General features: G+C 42.4%; 1 protein-coding gene across 1 annotated transcript in view; it reads left to right on the top strand.

The window, feature by feature from the left end:
- Nucleotides 1-25,418, top strand: part of GALNT17 (polypeptide N-acetylgalactosaminyltransferase 17) — a 1,810,367-nt gene that overhangs the window by 958,876 nt on the left and 826,073 nt on the right. Inside the window, exon 5 of the mRNA XM_086954581.1 lies at nucleotides 15,915-16,112. Coding sequence (XP_086810707.1) covers nucleotides 15,915-16,112 — 198 coding nt within the window. The remainder of the gene's footprint in view (nucleotides 1-15,914; nucleotides 16,113-25,418) is intronic.

Here is a 25,418-nt window from a genome sequence, read left to right as displayed (position 1 = left end):
TTAGTCTTCATTTGGTCCTCATCGTCACAGCTGATCAGACAGCATGCCCTCTTCTTCATTTCAGGCCTCTATTTTTTTCTCTACCGCTTCAACTTGGCGTTACCTTGGCAGGCCATCAACTTGCTCCATGGACAACTGGTTCTCTATCACAAGGTTCTTGTAAAGTCTTAGGGCCAGATGTAGGTGGCCGTTTGAGGCCATTTACCGAGCGGTAACAGCCGATTTTGGCCGTTACCGATCGGTAAACGGGTGACAGGTATGTAGGGGGCATTATTTTACCGAATTGGTAAAATTACCGATTCGGTAAGCTTACCGATTCGGTAAAATAAAAAATCGGTAATTTTACCGATTCTGAGGCACTCAGATGTAGGTGGGACTCTTCAGAGTCCCAGAGGCCTTACCGAATCGGTATTTTACCATCAAATCCAATTTGATGGTAAAATACCGATTCCGGTGTGCATGCACATGTGTGCATGCACACCTATGCCATGTGACAGGCAGACCTGCCCTTAGGGCATGTATGCCTGCCACATGGCACCCGAGCCTGTTTTAGGGGGTGCCAGAGGGTGTCAAAGTGACACCCCCTGCACCCTTGTGAAAATCGGTATTTACTGATTCGGTAAATACATAATCGGTAATGCCCATTCATTCCTATGGGCTTCAAAGCCCATAGGAATGAATGGGCATTACAGATTCGGTATTTACCAAATCCGTAATTAACGAATTCTTCCGAATCGGTATTCCAGCACATCTGGAATACCTACATATCCAACCCCTTAGATTTACCGATTTTTAATTACCGAATCGGTAAAATTCGGTCATTAAAAATTGGTAAATCTATTTCACCTACATCTGGCCCTTGACCTGCTACCCACTATTCGTTATATGTACCCAGCCACCTAAATTCTTTGAGGTGTACCTTGGCTGGTTAGATAAAAAAACAATACATGAGTAACTCAATGAATGGCATATGGTCAGTTTATCACTTACTTGATTCTTCTCTGCCCTTTGTAGTGATCTTTCAGAAAATTTCAATAACATGCCAGGAATACGTAGATTATACCATGATCTTTATCAAATGTAGAGAGAAAGAAAATGTAATTGAGTAGGGTATAAATGAGCTAAAGATTGTTCGATTTGTCAGCATAGCATTTTAGGTATGAATACACTTAAATAGCATTTTTAAAATTCGGTGTTTCTTCTTCGAGCCTTTATTGCTTCAAATAGAGTGCTGTGCCTGTCTGCTGTCTTACTGAGTACCTGCTGATTCTTTTTACAGAAAGCAACGAAAATATGTGCAAATTAATGGCTAATCCCGAAACAGATGCAGAAGCAAAATATTTGCAGAGCCAGCTTTTAATGAATGGATTATAGTGCCAGAATAAAGGCAGCCTAAACAGAAATTCTCAGCGTCTGCTTTAAAGATTAGATTACTTGTCCAAAGTAGACCTGTACTGAATATCTGCCATAGCATGCCCAGCCCCCTACATTCACCCAGGTGACTGGGGAGCCAAAGAGACCCTCTATCAATTTTTTTTCTCTAACGTTTCCTCCTTATTGTACTGAAATCAAACATCATTTAACCACTGATAGCATTACAGGTCACCACCAGTGGCGCAGCAGGTGCAGTGACACTGGGCCTCAGAAGTGTGAGAGACCTGCTGAACCCTGAACATTGCTTTATTTCTTCCTCCAAACAGCGGTCAGTGGGGCCCTTTTCTTCCTCGCGCTAGGTGCCATGACACACTGGCGACACCACTGGATGCCATCTTGTCCTTTGTCACCCTCTTGGCCCCTCAACAGTTGCCTAATGCAAAGAAGGAGCCATTGAGGGGTAACGATTTAAATCCATTAAACATATTTAGAGCTCATAGAACACAGGTTACTTTCTATTACAGGTAATGTCTTTATGTAAATGTAAATGTGGGTGTACTTGTAAAGCGCACTGTGACTCCAAGGAGTATCCTGGCGCTGAAGACCGCTGGTTTTCCCTGTGAGATGGTACCTTTCTGGGTATCTCCATTGTGAAACCAGGCATCCCCAGCGTCTGTGGGGGGCCTTTGTAGAGATGAGGCAAGCTTAATGCCCAGAGTTGCCGAGTGTGTTCCCTGGTTAGAGTAGGCACCGAGGCGAGAATTATCGAGTCCGTTTGACCCTGGTCCACGACCCTGCCGTGGCGGGAATTGAACCCTGGTCCGAGGCTGTTCTCTGCTTACGGGTCTGCCGCCTCTAACCAGTGAGCCACACCACTCCACTGTAGAACGTAGGGGTATCAATCTCAGTCGTAGGGGAACCAAAGAGAAAGTAAAGGCGAGCTGCTGCTGCCAGTACCTAACACTTGCGCATAATAGGCATCCATATTTAATTTGACTATGTCTTTGACAATGCTTTGGGAACACTCACTGCTCCTGACCTTGCTGTCAGATCTGATTACAGAGAAATGCACATGTTTGTTGGAGCATCCCCAGTGTAAGTTACGCCTATAATAAAAAGATCAACACAAGCTCCCTCTACAACCAAAATTTTGTGTGTTTCAACTTTACCCACTAGAACGTATGACATATGCACAGGTCGTATTTGAGAATCTAGGGCTTCCATCTTGAAAAGGGCTTTATTTGGAACCCAAGGGTTATTTTATGAGGGAGAAGGGTCATCAGAGGGAAACTGCTTTCAAGCAGTGCTAATAAAGGAAACAATTATATAAATTATTTGAGTTATTATCATTTTATATTTCAGTGCTGCTTTGCGGGCGGCAGGCAGGACAGGGCTGCTCTCAGAGAAGGGCAGGGGAAGAGTAGTTTGCCCACTAATAAGTGCACATGACTGTTTGGTCGGTCCTCTGGGACCGGCCAGTCATGCGCACTTTCCCTGTTCTCCATGCAGGCTGCATCACAGCCTGCATAGAGAACATGCCCAGGCCCCCATTCCCTGGCTGAGCATCAAACCACGACGCTCAGACCAATCACAATACTGCATTGCAGCTTTGTGATTGTTCAGGGGAGCCTGTGTGCTTCAAGAGTTTTTCCCTAAGGGGATATTAGAATAGTTTTGTGAAAAAGAAAATAACTTAAAAACAAGATAGTTATTGGAATACAGCAGTTGAAGGTCCAGCACACGTCTAAATAAAGAAATGAAAACATACAAGTATGAGAAAAAACTATCATCAAAAAGAAGACACTTGAATAATGGAATACAAGTCATAAAGTTCGACTATCATTCTGTGGCCGTCATAGAGAAAATGCATTTACAGAAAAACATATGTGACATTCAAGTACACATGAGAAAGCCAATTTATGGAAGTCTAGGGATCCTGTACTACTGACACACAACTGCATACAGTTGCATCTGGTGAGGTGGCCTGGTCAGGATTATAAGTTTTGATCTAGACAATTTTTAGAAGCAATGATAAATCCAGCAGGATGAAGTAGAGATCTATATTTGAGATGGGCTTTAAGTCCACACATGCAGTAATGGAATAGCCTAGTGGGACAGAATATCTAGGGGGATATTTACATAAAAATGCCGGAGCTCGGTGTTACTCCAAAATAGGTAATGCCATGCACCAACATTTTGTAAACGCAGGGATGCGCCATATTTACAATAATACAACGGACCCCTACATTTCCCAAGCACCAGCACAGGCACCCTTGTGACATGTTGCAAAGGTGCCTTAGCCGCAGGGGCTATTGTTTATGTACAGGAAGGGACACCTTCCTGCACATAAACAATGTTGAAAGGTGATTTACTCTGCAGCACACATAGAAAGAGCAAAATACAAGGAGCAATTGATTATTTCTCCTCGAATCGTCATCCAAAGACCAGATTTTACCTGATCTTAGTTTTTGGCAATGTGTGTTGAGGCGGAACACCCACTGCAACACCCATTGTACCCCCTTTCATGCTACGCGAAACGCAAAAAGGGCTTTATTTACAAGGCGGTGTTAAGCCATGTTAATTGACTTAATGTCGCTTTGTCAATAAGGAGAAGGGGATGTCTCCACCAGAAAGTCACTAGACATGATGTTCTGGTGGCAATATCCCCTTGTAATTTAGCCCCCTACTATATATGGTGGGATGGAGGGACATCTGATAGCAGGTACTGATGCAAGAACATAAAATATGTGCAGGACTTTCCCCCAGTCAAATCTTAGATTGAGGGTTTTGTTGTAACCCGATTTTAGTCCCTTGATTAAACTTGCAGGGTACAACAAGAGATGCTAGCTCAAAGGAGACCCTTCCTTTGATGCAGTTGTCCGACGTAATGGCAGAGTACACAAAATAATCACAGCAACAAGCAGATTTCAAAGTAGCATCTGTCTAATAGTTCAAAAAACAGTCCCACAAAGTTGTATCTTTAAGCAAAAGTAGCTTTTTAGGTAAATTCCTGATGTTGATTTCTTCTTGTCTGATTCTGGTGAACCCACTCTTCTTTAAAAAGCTGCAGGAGACTCCCCACAAAGGATAAATCTATACAGAGTATTTCCAAGATTTCACCAGCCAATTGGGAATTTTCTAAAAGGTAAGCAAGCTCCTTCTTTAAAAATGTATGGAGAAAAGGTTCTTGTATATGAACTGTTTAGTGTAGTCAACAAACAGGACTCTCCAATGGTGTATGGAGCTTTATTTGGTGAATTGAAGCATACAAAAAGGAGCTAAATCAGTATTGCATTTCAAGTACAGTGAAATCAATGTGGCTTAACAGAAATGATGGATAAGATGTGTTCCAAACCATAAGGGTGTCATTCACAAATTTTAGTCAATATTAGAATTCAATATATAATCAGCAGCTTAGTTAGCTTATAAAATGAGTATTTGCATTCAAATGGTCACGCAATCTGAATTTTTATATTGTCAGCGAAAAAAATGCAAAATATAAGTAGACAGTATATTAGTTAGACTGGTTGTATAAAGGAACTTTCCTATTCTAAATCAGCACTGAAAGGTGAACGGAACACTTCTAAGAGGAAGGTGTCAGCATCAAATGAACCAGGTTTAAGGGATAAGTGTGAATCCTCAAATCAGTAGAGTTCAAGAAGAGATCTTCTCTCAGTGAAGTCAGGACCGGTATCTGCCAACCTATTCTACTAAACTCATAATTATAATACGAAAGTAACTTCTGGAAGGCTCTCCACATCGGTTCCCACTAAACGGTTCAATCAACTATGGTCATTCTCTGGGACAGTGAGACTACCTCATTTCCCAGCGCTGGATAGAGAAACTCACTTCTGCACAACCTTTGATGTATCATTGGTCCTGTCTGCCTGTTACAGGAGAATCTCTCCAACCACCACAGCCTGCATATCCACAGCCAACTTTCAATTAATGTCTAGCTATTTAACAGTTTCAGTATACAACAATGAACTTATTCAAGCTACCGAAAATATTGAGGAGACACCTGCAGAGGGAGACACAATGAGACTTGCACAACATTTTATAAATGTTAAATGCATGCAACTAGGGCCTGTGTACAGGTTAGGCCAACATTAGAAAGCATGGCTTCTAAGTAAGTGCATTTAACCTGAGTAAATTAATGATTACATTTGATAATATATGCGTGGCTCTCCTCTGAGGTAGATACAACCACCTTCTACATTTAATTTATAATAATTGCACATGAATTAATGCTGTTAAACAGACACTGAGTATAGATTGCATATAAATGTGTGGAGCACTACAAGACGTGGCTCTAGCATCTTCTAAACTCCAGACACCTCAGATCCCTATAGGCAAATCAGACCAAAGCACAAATGTTCTTGAGAACTAATCACAAAGCTGTCTCTCACCATTGTAGGAGTAAGTCCTTGGAACTTGAATTCATGCGTCAGGTTGGAACAAGGCATCTGCTTCTCTTTCAGTTAGCAAATCAAGATTTAGGGCTAGATGTAGGTAATCAAAATTTACCGATTCTAAAATACCGAATTTTACTGATTCGGTATTTCAGAATCGGTAAATGCAATGTAGATAAAAATTCGGTAAGTATTAGCGATTCGGTATTAACCGATTCGGTAATTCCCATTCATTCCTATGGGACTGGAGGCCCACAGGAATGAATGTGAATTACCGAATCGGTAAATACCGATTCGGTAAAATAGGGAAACATGCAAGGGTGGCAGGGAGTCACATAGACACCCGGTTGCACCCCTGAAAAGTGCTTGTGTGCACATGTGGCAGACTTACATGCCCTAAGGGCATGTATGTCTGCCAAATGGCACTGTTGAAAATGCACAGATTTTCATTTTCAAAGGTATTCGTTATTTACCACCAACTAATAGTTGGTGGTAAATAACAAATCCTTACAGCACATAAGCACTCTTAAAAGTGCTTCCTACATGCCATTTACCGATTCAGTAGATACCGAATCTGTAAATAATGATTCGGTAAATACCGAATCGGTAAATACCGATTCGGTATTTACCGAATCATCCCCTACATCAGAAAAGGCTCAATACCGGTCGGTAAGCCTGAAATTTACCGAATTTCGGGTTTACCGACCAGTAATGGGCCACCTACATCGGGGCCCTAATCTTTTTTTTTTTAAAACAAACTTTTATTAGATTTCGAAGCATATGCACAGCACAAGAGCAAAGCTTTTCCATTTGCAAATATCATACAGTGCTACATTTCAGGTGCACTGCATGCATACCTGCAACCTTTTCAAGCATGCAAACCCCCATCTCTCCCACTGCCCCCCATAAATTATTTTGTACAATTGTGCAAGTTTAGAACCATATTCCCATGCCCATTTACGATCTAGAAAGAAGGATAAGTTAATAGTAATTCCCAGCTGAGTATTGCAACACTTGAGGTCATTGAGGTTACCAGCTCACTGTTTCTGATGCCATGCGCACTAATGAGAGGCAGGAGCAGGCAATCCCGCAGGGGACGCTACAGGGCTCCGGATGTACACGACTATCTACCAATGCCTCACAGACCTGGGCCACATCCAAGGTGCCTAGTCCCCTAATAGCATCTCTCAACATCTCTCTCCCCTCACTTCCTGCCCATTTCTCTGATTTCCTGCCCTAAGTGGCCACACGTGGGCCCCCCGGCGTGTTCCAGTTCCCAGTGATTCTCCTTCAGGGGCGGCTCTAGGCTCATGGTGGCCCTGGGCAGGAAGTGTAGGTAGGAGGCCCCGGAAGAGGGGGTCCGGGCGGGGCGGGGCGGAGCACGGAGGCCGGTGAAGAGGGGGGGTCAGGGTGTTTGGAAGTGGAACAGAGCCAGAGGCCACCAAATCCCTGCCGGAGCCACCACACAAATATGTATCCATCCTCAAAGGATTATTATATTAAGGATTTATATTGGCGTGGTGGCCCCTGGGATTTGGTGGCCCTGTGCAGGTGCACAGCTTGCACATGCCTAAGGCCGGCCCTGTCTCCTTTGCGCTAGTATGAAAGCCAGATCTCGTAACCTGCTAGTGACTTTGTTTTTTCTCTAAGTGTGTGGGAACTAGCTTAGTAAGCAATGCCCAGGAGAGGTAGGAACCTCCAATTTTATAACTGCTGCTACAGTTATTTTAATCTCTTCCCAATAAGTCAAGAGTGAGGGGCAAGACTACATCATGTGGAGGAGTCCAGCCCCCAACTCCCTGCATCGTGGGCACACTGCATGGACCACCTAAAAGTACTTGTGAATGCGCACCAGAGTGAGGTATGCTCTGTGTAACATTTACTTGATCAGTTTGAACCAGGCATTCCTGGAAACCTTTGGGCTTCTGGCCAGAATTACCTCCCAGTCACGCTCCGGTATAGGTACTCCCAGGTCTCCTTTCCAGCAGTCTTTCAGCGCCTTTGATAGAGAAAGCATATCTTCTCGAATCGCCCTATATAGGCATGTGACCGACTAAAAGGTACTGGTGGAGAGGGCAATAGACTACCAGCTCGTATGATGCTGTGGTTCGGATGCACCATCCTTCCAATGATTATGAAATGCTGCTGTTACTTCTCTATGGAGCAGGAAGTGACCCCATGTAAGATTAAATTCCACCCAGAATTCCTCAAATGGGAGGAGCTCTCCCATACTAAACAGGTCACCCACTTTTGTTGCAGCCCATTCCTCTCCCCCTTGAACTCTCCCATGCCCCTCCCAGTGTCCCCCATGTGGTAATTGTGGTAGCATTGTCATGGGCAATTCAGGGAATATGGGACCTTCCCATGCGTTTTCTGGAGGCACCTTTTCCAGCACCTGGATATCACACGGAATTCTGGGTGTCATTCACTGCAAGACGTCCCACTCTTAGCAAGACCCTAATTAGGCTGGATAGCATCGGAACAAAGCATGAATTAATCATTAAGAACAGCTTCAGGTCTTTCTCTGCTTATTTCTTTTTATAAATTATAAATGGTATATATGATGTACAGTGGCCTGTGTATGGTCCATGCTAGGTTGTCATTGGAAAATACCCTTTGAACAAAGGCAACTATCGCTAAAGTGGAAGTACATAAACCTTCTAATATATTGGGTTAGACTTGTCAACCCTAGGGCGGGCTGGCCCCCAAATTTTTGCCTTCTTCCTCTATTTTGTTCTGATTTCCTATTTGATGGCTTTAGGATTCTGCAACCAGTGGTAAAGTGCTTGTGCTCTCTCCTTAAAACATGGTAATATTGTCTCATACCCCATTGCCAAATTTAATTTATTTGCAACTCCCTAGTAAAGTGGCACTAGATGTGCTAGTAGTTAGCCTACAGCTCTGATTGTGCCACCCACTTAAGTAGCCCTTTAAACATTGCAACCTATGTGTATGCAGTTTTAAACTGCTGTTTCAAACTGGCAAAATAAACCTTTTGCCAGACCTAAACCTTCCTTTGTAATACATACATGTCCTCCTTAGGGTAGACCCTAGACAGTCTAGAGAGCAGGGTGCAATTTATTTTAGAAGTACGACATGTACTTTTACGTTTTACATTTCCCAGTAGTGACAAACACTTAAGTTTGTAGGTCACTACTGCAAGGCCTATATCTCCCATAGAATAAAGTTAGAGTTGCCTTATTCCATTTTCTAAGAGTAATTTCGAAATGGAAAAATATAACAAGTTCATGTTTGGTATCTCAGGAACCTCAATTTAAAATCCTTACTTACGGTGAAGTCAAATTTTAAACATAAATTCTGAAAATGCCACGTTGGCATTTTCTTTCCTTAGCTATTTAGTGCTTATAGGCTGTCTCTGATCAGATGATTGATGAGGAGCTTTGTATATTCCACCTAGACAACCACACACAATAGGGAGCTAAGGCGTGCCAGGATGGGCCATAACTAGCAGGATGGGAGATAGGAGCTGGGCACAGACCCAATTACACCTGGATAGGCCTTTAGGTTTTGTCGTGCTCCACACAAAGGGCTGTATAGACCCTGTAGCTGGTATGGAGTCAGGACAGGGAAGGCAGAATGCCTGGGAACTTCGAAGGCAAACCTCTAGAAGCTTCTCCCCCATATCCAAGGCACAACTGGGTATAAATACTAGACTTCGGGTACCACCATTTCAATACACTTCTGAGCCTGTGGATATTCTGCCAGGAAGAAGGACTGTTGTGCTGCTGAAGGACTGCCAATCTGCTGGATTCTGCTTACCTGTGCTGACTTCCTGTCTGCTGCCCTCCTGCCTGGATGAGAAGGATGGGACCTGTATCTCTTGAACCCATAACCCACAGTGACTTGGTTTGTTGGCTGGTCTCCTGATCTGAAGCCTCAGGGCTTTACCATGCTTCCAACAGCCTTGTATCTTCACCTGGACTCTGCCATCTGTGATACTAGCCTGTCAAGTGGTGCCACCACAGACCATTGGGAGTGGGCTTAAGGTGCTTAGCGAACCTCTGTGGACCCAACGGAACCAAGGCATCTCCTTTGCAGCACGGCACAACCCAGAGCAGAACCAACGTATCTCAGCTGCTACATGGTTTAGACCTCTAGGAAAGACTTTCTTTGCTGGCCCAGCCCGCATCACCTTTGGAACCGCTGATGTGTGATGCATCCTTGGCACAGTCCCTCGCATCCCACGTCAAAGGCAGCCTCGACGATGGACTCCGCATCTCAACCTTGCAGCTCCTTGAAACCAATGCATCACCTCGACTGTGCAATGCATCCCGGACTCCAGACTTTGCAGTCAAAGCCATCGCTGACAGGATCCTCAACGTCAATGAAATAGTACCTCACACCGCAGCCTCGCCGCATCTTGGAACCAAAGCATTGCTTCAACTGCATGACACATCTGGGCCCCTTTAGCCGGTCAGTGCTCCATCATGGTCTTCCTGAACTTGTGACTTCATCCCGGTCAGGCGCAGCTGGATATACACAGTTGCCGCTTTACACCTTTTGGTGCTATTTTCTATACTTGATATAGTAGATCATAACATCTTGCGGCACAGTTTAGAACATCTTTTAGTGACAGGTTCTGCACTAAGTGGGCTGGGCTCCCTCCTTGAAAGAGGACAACAGGTGGTCTGGATTTACCCGTTTGCCTCAGGGGCAAAAAGGTTGAAGTCGGGAGTCTCACACTATTTAACATTTACATGTCTCCTCTGGCATATTTGGTTGAATCCTTTAACATCAATATCATCTCATATGCTTTATACCCAACTCCTACTCATGTATGAAGGAGTTTACACCAAAGCAAAGGCTACATTTGCTTGTTGCATGGTTGTGCCGCTTGATTGGTTGAACGCCAACAAACTGCTATACAACTCAGACTAAATGGGAATCTTATTGTTTGGGTTGGATCCCCTTCCAGGATGTGTAGGATCTTGACCCAACAGCATTCTCCCTACCCCCTCCAATGGCGGAGGCTAGAAATTTGGGCAGTATGTTTGACCCCCAACTCTCATTTGGGGCACAGGTATCAACAGTGGTGAAAGCTTGTTTCTGGATCTTCCGCATGTTGAAGAAGTTTCTTCACTTGCTCGCATATAATGCCCAAGTTACAGGGGTTAGGAGAATAACTTCCAGGCTGCAAATAATGCACAACATGGCAGTCCGCCTACTATATAAAGGCCGAAACATGTATCAATGTCATCATTTTGGAAGCGACTTCAACATCAATGGATAATGTATTCATCAAGCCCTTCACAACAGGGGTCTGGGTACCCTAATGAATGAATTAAGGAATACAGCCCAGTGAGGCTTCTACGCTCCAGCAATGCTAAATTTATCAAGGTTCTTCCCTTCCAGAAACAATGGAGGGGAGGCGCTTCCATCATGGTCAGAGCAGCAGACATGTGTAATCAGCTGGCTGAATATACTGAGATTTATTTTTGCATTAGGAATTGCTTTTTTATCATTAAAATATAGACAAGACTTCATAAAAGTTAGCATCTTTATTTCTCAGTTGTTGTTTTCAAACAGTAAGCAGTCTTTCACAGACTATAAGTAGGTGAAAGTTTAAAGGGCTATTGTGCTAATTGTTTATTTTGAAAATGCTCAATAATATTCAGAAAGAGTATATAAACTGGAATGTAGCATTTTTGGCTAGAGAGGAACTTCAATCTGGTGACTCAAGATTGAGTTTTTAAGGGTCATGCAGTAGCTGTGAAAACAATTCCTTGCTGAAGACTATAGAGATGGCTCATTGAGTCGTCCTTATCTTCTGGTTCAAGGACAGCTTAGCTGCAGAGACAAGAACAGCATCTGCTAGTTCATTACTGAACATTGCTTCAATCATATATAAAAGATATGCAGGTTCACATTATGTATTACCTCGATCAGGCTTCTATCTTACGCTAAATATTGTTTAGTTGACCTAGCGAAAGGATGAGTGGTAATATTGAGGAAAAGAATCCTTAAAATACAGTCAGCACAAACTTGTTTATTTTCAAAATAGTTGCCATTCATTTCATGTGTGCCAGAATAGGATATGAATTTTCACTATTTTTTGGAAATATATTCATAGTTTCCTAGTGATGAAAGAGGGGTTAGGGTCCAATAACTATTTCAGAGAAGTCTCACAGCACAGACTGTTACCTAGTATGCACTTTATTCAAGTAATGTTCAGTGGATTGTAGGGGGCACGGGTTGCAAATTACCATGTTCTTTGTCTCATGTAGGTAAATTAACTAAGTCCTTAATGCCATGGGGTCTAGAAAATAAACTCCTAGGCACAGTTATGGAAAACAATTAAAAAAAACATCTGCATCCTTACATTAGGCTTCATCTTTGAATAATCTTGGATGACACTTGCAAGATTTTTACAATTAATACTGAATAGCAGAGACATCCATTGTAATACTGGTTTCCTCCTTCAGTTGAGACAGTTGCTTCCTCTCTACAGTGAGATTGTTAGACACTGCTGGAAGGACTATGTCTTCCAATACCGGGTTTTTGATTCAATCGCTCGATTATTTTAGTATCAACAAGACGCCGGCTTGTATTATGATGGTTGACGCTGATAAACCGTTCGATTTGGTTAATTGAGACACCCTATTAGATGGTCTGGGTAGGTTTTGGTGTCCTGTTTCAAGTTATGACTATGCTTCGGAACATCTATCAGAGGGCCCAGCCTCAGTTGGTAATTAATGCAACACAAGTAGGGTCAGCAGTCAATCGAGGGGCCAGTCAAGGGTGTCTGCTTTCTCCCTTGTCATTTACTTTTTTATAGAACCCTTGGCCATTACAATCCGAGCTAACACAGATATCCAAGCCCCGATTCAGGGTATGGCAAGATTAAAGTTGTTCGCTGATGACGTTATTCTATATCCTAGGCAGAATTTGGATCAGACCCTAGCCGACTTTAGCCAATTTGAACTTATTGGGGGCTATAAAATCAACTAAAACAAAAGTGAGATTTTAACGTTGAACACAGGTATGGATTTTCTCCCAGCAAATTTAAAACAGCAGGCTCTTCTATCAGATCCTTTACGGTATCTGGGGATCTTTGTTACAGGTCAATATGGGCAGCTATTTAAATTGAACTACGAGGCAACAGGTAGAAAAATTCTGAAATTATTGAAAAATTGGTCATGTCTCCAGTTAACCTTGATAAGTTGCACTTGTTAAGATGTCTATAAATCCGCTTTTAATATTTTTGTTTTCTAAAGTACCCAATAAGATTAATATCCGCTATTTTAAAGGGCTTGAACCTACGTTCAGGTCGTTTGTATGGAACAAGAAAGCTTCTAGAGGCAGACTCGCAGTGTTACAGCTTAACACAAATTTAGGCGGGTTGGCACTACCTCATATTCCCACATATTAGGAGGCAGCAATTTGGGATTTAACAGTATGTTTATTGTCCAATACCGGGTGATTAGATGCATTTTTTTTAGACAGGATGATACAAGAAGCTGGGTCGCAGACCCCAATGTTTCTTAAAGCTTCAAACTCCCCAAAAAGACTAGATAGAAAACTCTCCTGGAGTTTCTTTTTTGTAAACAATGTAACTTTTCTGGGCATTTTTTACGCCACTGGTGCGTCACAAAAAGTGATGCACCGGCGGCGTAAAGTGACGCACAGCTTCATAAATGAGGCCCCGATGTATGTTCCCCTTGGGTTGGTACCACCTATGGAAGAGTCTACTAGATGGAAACAATCTTTGTAGGTATCTATACTACTACACATTGCACACTCTCATTTGAGTGGAGGTGTTAAAACAAATACTGAACGAGTGCAGAGCTCCTTTGGCTCTTGGTTTTGCAATGAAATTTATAGGAAATATTGACAAAGTTTCTTGATACCTCTTAGGAACACTAAAGGAAAAACTGCAGTTCTGCCTGTGTGCCAGTGGTTAACACCTGGTCCTGTTTAAGATCATGAACAGGAGCTTGCTAAAATTATTTCAGAAGTGTATACCAGCGTGGACTATTAACTTTTAGTTCTCACGCCGCAAAACCACAACTCAAAGCAAAAACAAGACTGAGTGCACCGTTAAAAATGAATCTGCACTAAAGGCAAAGAAAAAGCAATAAGCAAAATAGTGTCTTCTTCATACTGGATTTTAGTGTTAGATGTATGAGGACACTCGGAGTATCATTGTACACTCCCGACTCACAACCCCAGCCTAAAAAGCCCAGTTTAGTGTGGCTGAATACCCTCCTATCTTGGACGTGCTCTCGTGCATTTCAATTTTTCCCTGTTGTCAATAAAGCAAACAAGTCCTAATACAAAAGTGGGTATGTCAGGGCCTGGGAACTTTTACTTCCTTGGTAAAAGAAGAACTAGCAATGTCTGAGAGTGTCCCCTATCCAGAGGCTGCTAAACACTACAACCCTGGACCCTCAACCAGACTTCTTCAGAACACTGCTGGACCTGCAAAGGAATATCAGGAAAACTAAACCTGTGGCACTTGGCATTTGTGGCCTGTGATAAGGCCCTGAGGAGGCTGACCCCCTTCTACTTGATATCCATGGACAGAAAGACCTCCAAGGATCATAAGGCTGATCCCCTGTGTAGCTCCAGGAACATAAACCAATGGAAGAGGACATTCCTATGCAGAATACCAGCTGACAAGTGGGAACTTTTTCGAAACTTTTTGCTCCTCACCATCACTTATCACACTTTGATTTACCCATAGCAAATACTTGTTTTCATTTGGGATATTAAATGCAATTTCATTGATATATCTTTTTTGTCACAGCTCCTGGTCTCTATTTTGGACAGTTCAAAAGAGAAAATATAGCTTATAGTGCATTTAGGCCAGGCATACTTTTCACTGCATTTTAACTTTTGCTAAGCTTTAGAAGTTTAAGGGCTAGATGTACAAGCGTTTTTTTGTGGACGCAAACGAGAAATCGGCCTATTTGACCCCACAAAATAGGTCTTTACAAACCCAATTTTGTGAGTCGTTAACCTATTACCAACTCACAAAATAGGGTTTGCGAGTCGCTATTATGAAGGGGCCAGCCAAGTGCGTCCTTTCCTAATAGCGACTCACACTTCAATGTAAGATTGTTTCGCAGGCCGCAAAACACTTGCAGTTTAACACTCATTTCAAATTGGTGTTAAGCCACTCGCGAATGGGTAGAGGTTTCCAGGGGACCCCTACTCCTTTGTGACTGGCATTGAAAATATGTTTTGAGTGCAAGCAGTGCTCCCACGACCACTTTCTGCCTACACTTAAAAAATGAAACAGTAATATTTCAATTGGCTTTTTTAAATGTAACCCAGTTTGCTTTGAGGGAAACGGGCTGCATTTGAAAAAAAACCTTCTTTATTTAAAAATCAGTCACAGACATGGTGGTTTGCTGACCCCAGCAGGCCACCATCCCTGGGAGTGCTAACCTTTCCCAATGGGGTCGCAAATTGCACCTGTCTCATGAATATTAATGAGACAAGCAATTTGCGACCCAATTAGGCATTGCAAATAGAGTCTGAGACATTGTTGTAAATTCCAATTTGCGAGTCCAAAATTGCGAGTCGCAAAACAACGCAGTTTGCGACTCACAAATTGGAAGGGTCATACTTCAGGCCCCTAAATGTCAGGACTTTGCAGGAATTGAATTCCCCAAATCATTTGAACATCCTCACCTCCTGGATCTGAGCTGAAGGCAACTGTGAACTGCCTTCTATTCAGGAAATTCTTGTAGGCTGAACTGATATGTGCTGTGGTAAACTAGAAGAATTCTTGCAAAGGCTGAAGAATGTTGATATGAAAAATTTACTTTCAATAAAATATTTTGAAATAAAAAAATAAAAAAAAATAAAAATAAAAAAAACCTTTCATTTTCCAGATGAAGTTTAACCCACTTTTCTTTCCATTTTTTCCTTCAGATTTATTGTCTCTCCAGCTTCTACTTTTCTGTTTGGTTTTTCTCATAACTCAGAAGTGACAAGGGTGATGGGTCAGAACTGTTTGAAATATGCTTAAATGAACATAATAATTGTGTTTGTTCAGACTGAGAATGCCCCGATACTTCGAAATGTGTCTAAGTTAAGATATTCACAAAATACATCATAATGAAAATGTTCTTACCTGTTCTTTTTTCTTTGTTTATGCAGGGCTGAGCCAGTTCTGTCTCGGATTCAACAAGATTATAAACGAGTCATTCTTCCTTCAATTGACAATATTAAGCAGGACACGTTCGAAGTGCAGCGTTATGAGAATTCTGCTCATGGTTACAGCTGGGAATTGTGGTGCATGTACATTAGCCCACCCAAGGACTGGTGGGACGCGGGAGACCCATCGCTACCAATCAGGTGAGAGATTTCATTTTTACAAACACCTCTTTTGATTGAGTAAAAACAACCTAGCACTGGTTGATCGAACATTATATATGTGGAATGTTAAGAGGCTCTTTAGAATGTGTCAAGCTGCTTGTTAGGACATCACAGTGGCGACCAGTTTGCTGAAAATGCTTCTGTATGAATGCCAGCCAGCCGCCATGCATGATTTCGCATTTGTTTTGTTGTACGAAAGCAAAACCCCAACGAGGAGGTCAAATTTTGGAAAGCAGCAAGAAAAAAAAAATGTCCAGATGTTCTGGAGTTTCTCCCAGCGTATTTAGTCATTTCTGTTGTTTCTTGTTTCGGACCACCAGTTTTTTTCTAGCAGTCCAGAACAGCAATAATGAATGGTGGAAAGATTGCCCTAAATAGGGCAGAGGTTATCACTTACATTGGCCAACAAGGCCATAGCTGACTGACCATCAGTCAAAGGTGTCTGCTGGTGGAGCCAGATGAGTCTTGAGTGAGGGACAACTGGTGCATCTCCCACCTTCAAATGACAGAGCATCTGCCACATTTTGACTGATGTATCATATCTGCCAACTCTGAATGACCCTGTTTAAGTAATGGTCTATGGGGTACATCTGATCTGTGGTTACAGCAGTGCTCACTTTTCAGCTTGACTATAACTCCTATCCTAGAATGCACTGAAATAACAGCTTGAGCAATCGAAGCAATGGATGTGACTACTGTATAAAATATAACTGACCACTGTTAGACTGACTGAACCTTTGATACCATTTGCAGTGATCTGGCTGGGTATGGATATTGATGCTCAGGTACCCATGGGTTATTTACCATAAAGGAAAAACAATTTGAGCCTTATTGGGCATAAGAGGTACATTGCTGTATGTGTATTACACAAGACTCTCATTTTTTGGTTGCCGGCATGTTTAACTTTATGTTTTTTATTTGAATATTTATTAAAATATCTTAGGTCAAATTTCTTATGCTTTGATGTGTGCTGTGAATTATGATCAAATGTGGTGTAAAGATCTGTATTTATTGGTTTTGATATCACTGAAGATAAGCAACTAGGTCTAATGGCATGCCTTAATGCAATGCCAATGTTAGATTGTCTGCCCAAGCCTCCAAGCCTCCAAGGGTGGATTGGGTCTCCCACTGTTTTCTCTTAATGCAACGCCTTCAGGTTTTGAAGACAAAAGAAGAAGAGAAATTTTCAGATTCACCCACTTGAATCTTTGTTTCATCTGCTATGTACAAACATAATGTCTTCGTATACACTTTATACAAATTCTCCTTTTCCCACATATGGTCAATTGTGTGACTTTAGCTAGTTCTGTTTTTAAGTGACATTCTGGTGTATGTGGTTATTAACAGTATTAATATGAAGAGATCAAAGGAATGTCAATTCATCTTATTATACCTTAATGTGTTGTAGAATTCTGCTTGCATACCAAGCTACTTTAAAGAGTATTGAGAATTGAGCAGTTTGTTATTATATAGAATAGTGACAGGCTTTAATAAATCCCCAGAGTTCTCGGTGGTTTTGTGATCTTCTTGTAGTCATGTGGGGAACATTTACTACTTTGGAGGTGTAAGTAATAGGATTCCTGGTTGGCTGAGGTATCCACCCAGGTCAGGCAGGAACCATAACTCCAGTGAGGGTAAGCTAGATACGCAATAGGATAACCTATGCTCACTATCCGGTAGCTTGGCACAGAGAAGTTAGGCTTATCTTAAAAGGCAATGTATAAAGTATTTGTGCAACACACAGACACAGTAACACAATGAATACACCACAAAAAGACTCCATACTTGTTTAAAGATATAGATTATATTTGTAAGAATAAAACAAAACTGAATCTACAAAAATCCAATTTTCTAGAACCAGAGTTATGAATTTTCAAAGATTAAAAATGAATTTCTTAGAAGTCGATAGCGCCAAACAGCTACTTTAGATTGCGCTAGACAGGGGTAAATCCAAAGTCCAGGCCAACCTCAATGAAGCACGGATCGGATACAGTTCCAAACAGGTCCCGCTGAACTTATTTTATCTTCTAAAGGTGAGCGAAGTGCCCTGTTCGTGGGGGAGAGGGTCTCCAGGAAAAAGTGGAGCATTGCTAGCGACGATCCTCTGGGCGTGAAGGATCAGCTGGGTGTAATGGATGACAGACAGTCAGGGACAGCTTCTCAGCAATGGCGGAGGAGCATCACCCCACTGGCTCAGAGCCATCAGCAAAAAATAAAACAATATGTTATGATCCTTTTATTTTTAGGCCTCAGGCTCAGCCAGCTTGTGCAGTGAGGGGTAGGCCGGGGCATGGAAAGGTGGAGCAGGAAAGCTATGTGCACCTCCTAAGTGTGCATATGAGTCTGGCCGGCTGTCTCAGTTTAACCAAAAAAGATATGCACACGTTTCAATGCAACCCGGTTAAAAACCCCACATACTACCTGACCTGACCAGAGCGTCTTTTCCAGCCCAATCAGGCTAATCACTGCACTGCACTGCAGCGCAGAGTATTGGACAGGCTGTCTGTGATATAGTCACAATGTCTGCTGGGACAAGGAAGTCGCGGCACTGAGGTGCGACGTGGGAGGCAGGCCGTAGCAGGTAAGCTTAACTTAAAAAAAATATATTATTATTATAGTTTCCCTCCCTACACCTCCTCCCACTCTTCCCCTGCACTCCCTCCCTCCACCACTTTTTTGCGGCTGTCACTGCAGACTCTGTATGGACATGATTCTGAGGCAGCTCACGCTGATCCTACGAGCAAGCGGTGCAGTCTCAGTGCGAAGAAGCCTGTGGCCCAGAGCTTGGAGGGGCACCTAATGCACAATGCACAGAAGGCAGAATTCAGCAGCACAAGTCAAATTGTAGGAAGTCTTTTGTGTCCCTGAGACTTCAGAAAACAAGAGGCAAGCCAGCAAGCCCTTGGGAATCACTTGTAGGGAAAGCAGAGTCCAGCTCTCCTTCCAGCACAGTTAGGGAGCAACAGGCAGTTGGGCAACAAGCAGGAAATCAGTCCTTCCCGAAAATCAGTGCAGTTGAGTCGTGGTGACTTCAAAGGAACTCTCTGAAGTGCACAAGGATCCCTTTCAACCAATTCCTGTCTGCCAGGCTAACCCTGGTTGGATGGGTTGGATGGGGAGAATCACTGCTTTGAGTGGGTGCAGGACAAAGCCTATTCAAATGAGCCACCTCTCCCCTTCCAGTTCATGAAAGCTATCAGAATGCAGATGAATTCAGATGAGTGCTCAGTCACACCCAGCCCTTCCTGTGTTTGTGTCTGTCTAGAACAAATGATCAAAGTGCAGCTATCGCCCAACCTAGACGTGTATTGGAGACAGACTATCAGGCCAAAGAGCAGTAGGTACAGAGGCATGTCCACATTCTAAAACTGGCATTTCTAAAACAGTAATGTTAAATACAGCTTCACTAGTAAGATGATTTATCAATACCATTCCAATAATGTCAAACATGAAAAAGCTAGTCCTCTCTGATCAGGAATTACAGCTTAAAAATATATTAAGAAATTCTCAATGCTGGGGTATGTGAGGGGTAGGCCTCACAGTAGTGAAAAACAAAATAGGCTGTTAGTAACTACCAGGACAAGCAAAACATAAAGGTACATGACCTACCCTTTTACTTACATAGCACCCTGTTCTGATGGGTGCTTATGGTCTACCTAATGGGTCACTTATATGTAATAATAGGGAAGTTTAAGGCTTGGCAAGTAGTTCTAAATGCCAAGTCAAAGTTGCAGTAAATTGCAAACACAGGCCCCGGAGTGGCAGGCCTGAGACATGTTAAAGAGGCTACTTCTGTGGGTGGCACAATCACTACTGCAGTCCCAATAGTAGCATTTGAAGTGCAGGCCCTGGGTATATGGTATACCACTTTACAAAGGGCTTAACAGTACAACAAATATGCCAACCAGGTATACACCAATGCCATTATGTTTAGGAGAGAAGCACATGCACTTTTGCACTGGTTAGTGGTGGTAAAGTGCTCAGAGTCCTAAGACCAACAAAAAGAATCAGCAAAAATGGGAGCCAAAATGTAAAACATTGTGGGAAAGACCAGCCTAAAGATGACAGATCTACCAGTAGGAACAACATTAAAAGATCATCCTTCTTTTATTTGCTTAAGATAGTTTTAGATGGATATGACTGCAAGTGACTAATGTTGTAATTCATAGGGATGAACCTAACAAGAAGTGTTGAAGGGAGTCTGTTTGGAAACTGAACTATACCTGTTATCACAGGACGTCAGAATTTTGGGACTGCGTCACCATACCACATCAGTACCTATGGCCCCAATCAGACTAGCTCACGGTGCCGTATCTGCCATCCTAACCTTCCCAGAGTAACAGGTAAATTGGACCCCCAGAACACAATTCGCTAGTCCCCAAAGGAACCGTGGAAACAGATCATCACCTTGCATTTTCTCACACATGCATGTCCATAATAAACAAAAGAAAGACACAAGGAAAGTTTACAATATTTATTGAAGCTCTCGTGCTCTATCATGAAGCAACTGTGCTGCAATTAGAAAATATATGCAACTGAGCAAAGTACTCAGCTTTACGAGTAAATATACACAATGAAAAACCCTACCATGGTGATTACATCTGCCTAAGCCTCACTACATGAGCACATCAGTGATCTCTGGGATTAGAATTTGCCCCCATTCCTGGAATTTGCAGTTAGGTGGTCTTCATCTCAGATTACGCACGGTTGGGGCATCTGTACCCAGACCTTTGCCCTCAGCTAGAATCCTCCTCTCTGAATTCAAAAGGCAAGTGTCTGTGTAAATTAATAAAAGCGCCTCTTTTGAAAACAGCAGCTGTTCCTCTGTGTTGTTTCTAATGTTTTACCTGGCACAGAAAAACATGGCACTATGCTGTTTGACCTTTTATGAAATGCTCAGGCTGAATCCCAAGAGAAGAGTTTAATGACAATATTAACATGTGTAGCCTCTTTTTAAAATAATATTGTGGCACAAACATAAATGTGTTCGGTGCGGCTGTGCAAAGCAAATGTGGTCTGCAACGTGGAGTTAGACTAAAATAAGGGGAAACTACAGTGGGCCTCAGTAGGAATTCACTACAAAAGCATGTTAAACCTGTCTTATGAATGTTGAATGCAATATTTCTAGGAGATTTTTCAATATTTTTATAAGTCTGAAGTAAGCATATTCAGTAGAGAATAGTGCACGTAAGTATCTTAGAGTTAATCTATAAAAAGGTAAGTTTAGTATCAGCAGTATTCATATTGAAACTTTCACCTTTCTTCTTTGGATTTACTTTGTAATAAGTCTGGGAAACGTTGGCATAAAAAAAACTGCTTAGTTTGAATGGCTTGAAAAAAATGTTTCAACATTTAGGACCTTTTGCATTCCAAGGCAATAATTGGATTTCTCTAGCCTCACATTAAAACATTTTTTGCAAGATATCGGGCAGAGCTGGGATTGCTATCCGCTAGGGAATTTCTATTGATCATCGGATTCAGATTATCGCCACTAAACAATAGATTCACAATATTGGGCTGCTGGGGCTATTGCCATTTTCAAATTAGGCAGGCAAGGAAAGAGCAAAGCTTGTCCAGCTGTTGTATGCTTGCTCCATAGGACCTACTAAAATGTGGCTGAGGTCTCGCTTACTTTTGCACTCTTCAAAGTGAGGCACTGAGTCTGCAAGCAAAGTTTTATAGGGCAGGGCATATCATCATTCACTTGTTTCAACTAATGCATTAACAACCTTAGCAAAAAAACAAATCACCAAAAATTAGCTCTAAAACAATTGAGGGCCTCATCTCTCCGGGACATTTGCGTCAACGGAAAGTCAATTTTATTACGTTCCGATAGCGCAATGTGCCACTAGCATATTTATAAGGCCTTATATATATATGTGCCCCTGTCAGGTGGAAAACTATGTGAATGGAACGTTCCATGGGTGTTGCTGGGAGCGTGCCCAGAAACATCCATGTTTTTTCTACACTGCTCAAAATGTACGAGAAATTGTAAGTCTGAGGCAGCGCCAAAAATGTAGGCCTCCCCAGGGGAGGCGTAAGGGAGGCACAACGTTGAGAAATATCTTTATTTCTTCTCGTTTTTCCTCTTTCTATGTGTGCTGCATTCTGCATTCTGCAGCACACATAAAAAGAGGAAAAAGCCTCTTGTGATTGTTTTTGTGCAGTAATGTTTCCCTTCCTGCACAAAAATAATCATCCCCGCAAAGCAGCCACCCTTGCACCATGTTGCAAAGGTGCCTGCATTGGCGCGCGGCAGCCCATTGTTCGCCAGCGCAGGACAGGGCAGCAGCAATGCCTGCTGTGCTGCCACACGGCAAGCAACCCATAAATGAGGCCTTGATTACCTAAAGCCTTTGCTGTCAAACGATGTTTCCTCTCTTCAAACAAGTTTATTGAAAAAAGAACAAAACACAGGAAGCACAGTACCTAAGCTATTCTGTTGACAAACAAAGAAGAGTGGGGAGGAAAAGGACTGAAAAGAAAAAAAGAAGAGGGAATCATGAGCAGGTTGAGGGTGAAAGGAGCAAGAGAAGGAGATTAATGGGGGAGGGGTGGAGGGTAAATATGAATTAGCCCAAAATGGAGAGATTTGAATGAGAATGCCAGTGGTTATGATCAGACAGAGGAGACAGAGTGTAGCTGCGGGAGGGGATCATGGGAGAAAGTCTGAGAGCCAGGAAAGGATAGAGCAGCAAGGAGAGGGTGGTGCCTGGGCAGGAGCACTGCTGTGATGGAGGAAAGAAGACTTGAAAAAGAAAATAGAAAAGGGATTTAAGGAAACATAAAATTTAGTTTATTTTTCCTCCATGAAAAGGATTGCACAGATCTTGAAAAGACAGCAGTGCTTAATTTATTAAACAATTAGTGTCAGTGCTTTCGTCAGGAGGCCACTGCAGCTTTCACCAGTAGCGGCTCCTCGAGGCAGTGTTGTGGGTAGTGAGGGGTGGCGGACAGGGTGGCGGGTAGTAAACTCCGGAATGTGGCAAACAGAGTTGTATATATAAATAATTAAATAATAAAAATTACATTGCGCGCGCTACAATGCCATATCGGCGATGCAGAGCGCAATGTAATTCGTTTTAATTATTTATTTATTTACTCAACTTCGTTCTGCCTCATTCCGGTGATTACTACCCCCACCATGCCCCTCCCTGCCCCACCCCACCGTCCCTCGAGGAGTCACCTGTGGCTTGCTCTATAGAGTTGCAGTGACAGTACTAACACAACCATTTTCCATCACACTTCTACAAGTGTGACGATTTAGACTATTCTAGGCACACAAATCTATAAGAATGACTGCAGGCATTACTCATTTTGAATATATTGAATTAATAAACAACTGTTGTGCTTGTTTCTAAATTAGACAAACAACGTCACCCTCCATCAGTGCTGGCATAGAAAATAAAGTGCCTGTACAGAGCACTGGACACCACCGGCTCATCTAAAGCACTGATATATAGTCATACAAAGAGTAGAAAAATATTTTGCAATGCCAAATTCACGCTGAAAGACATGAGAAGATGATTCTATAGAAAATAACATATGATCACGGACATACATGATGTTGCAAAGTTTCTTTTAGCAATATTTGAGCAACAGAAAGACTCAGGGGCATATTCTGAAGGACTTATATCCGCATTAGCTGCACTTTTCTGCCACTAATGCAGCGATATTATTATCACTGTGTTACCAAGCTGTCGCTAACAGCCATTAGCAACAGCTTTTTGGTGAAAACGTCCATGTAAAAGATTGCTACTTCTGTTAGTGATATTTATCGCTAATGGCAGTCAAGGGAGGTGTTAACATGCAAAATCGGCCGTTAACCCAACATCTCCATATTCACAATGGAGGGCCATATATAGGTAGGTCTTTTGCGTTCGCAAACCCCGAAATTCGCAGAATTCCAGGTGTTTGCGTGCACAAAAGTGTGTGATGTAGATAAGTAATGTCCTATGCAAAATTGCTAATCGCAAAATCAGTGATTACCAATTTTGCGTGTAATGGATTCTGCGAAAAAATTTGCAAATTCGCAAGCTGCGTCTCAGTATTTGCAAAAATCGCAAATACCGTCATGCAATATGCAAATTCAGAATTTCCTATGTAGGTAAAAGTCGCAAATAGCGAATTCTCAAAAATCGCTAATTTGCACTTCTCAGATACCACCAACTCTGGCCAGGTGGTAATTAGGTGCAACCTATTTAAAGTGGCCCATAATGCAACAGTGGCTTCTCACAATGGCTGGGCTTTATGTTATAGCCAGGAAGCTGCGTATCGAGAGAGGCTGAAAAGAGAAGGAGATGCCAGGAGAGGTTCTACAGGACACGCATCACCCCCTTCCAACGCACTGAGGAGGACATCCATGTGCACTACAGGCTGCATCCAGAAAGTATCCTGGAGCTGATAGAGGAGCTGACACCCATGCTGGAGCACACCACATACAGGGCTCACACCACTCCCACACACATACAGGTGTTGTGCTCACTGCACCTCCTAGCGTTAGGGAGTTTTCAGGGGGTAATAGCCACAGTAGGAGGGGTGTCCCAGAGTGCACTTTTGCGCTTTTTTCACTTTTTCCTCAATGCTATGATGCAGAGGATGCATCACCACATCAAATTCCCAGACACACAGCAGGAACTGGGCCAAACCAAACAGGATTTTTACCAAATTGCCCAATTCCCCCACATGATTGGCTGTGTAGACAGAACCTTTTGGGCCTAAAGGGCCATAGGAATGAATGGGAAACCAGGCGCAATTTGCGAATAAATAGGTAATCCCAAATTGTGCATGCAATTTCATGGGTGCTAGGGTCCAAAAGGCCACCCTGATGCACCACCAAAATTGGCTTGTGTACACATGTGGTACACACATATGACCTAAGGGCATGTGTGTGCCCCACATGGCACTTTTAAAAATGCACTTTTGTGCATTTTTCAAAGTTTTCGCAAATTACCATCAACTTGCAGTTGATGGTAATTAGCGTTTCCTAAATATTAAGTTGCATTAAGGAAAGTATTGTGGAATCGCAATTTGCGATTTCCTAAAATCATTTGCAATTTAGGTAATCGCAATGCAATGCCTTTGGTGCATCTGCAAAGGCATTTTACTGGTCGCAAAGTGCGCGATTCGCAGAATTGGCCTGTTTCCAAACAACAAAATGCATGATGCTATATGTTTTTAAAGCAAACGTGGAGACATTGTTTCCACATCCTATTTGCTTTTTTATTATTTTGTGTGCATTTATTTTGGGTTACTTTTTTCGGGTTTTTATTGTTTAGCTTCTTG

The sequence above is a fragment of the Lissotriton vulgaris genome, chromosome 2_1, assembly GCF_964263255.1.
Source record: "Lissotriton vulgaris chromosome 2_1, aLisVul1.2, whole genome shotgun sequence".
Lineage (NCBI taxonomy): Eukaryota > Metazoa > Chordata > Amphibia > Caudata > Salamandridae > Lissotriton > Lissotriton vulgaris.
The sequence above is the reverse complement of the archived record's forward strand: the minus strand, read 5'-3'. Positions and strand labels throughout refer to the sequence as shown.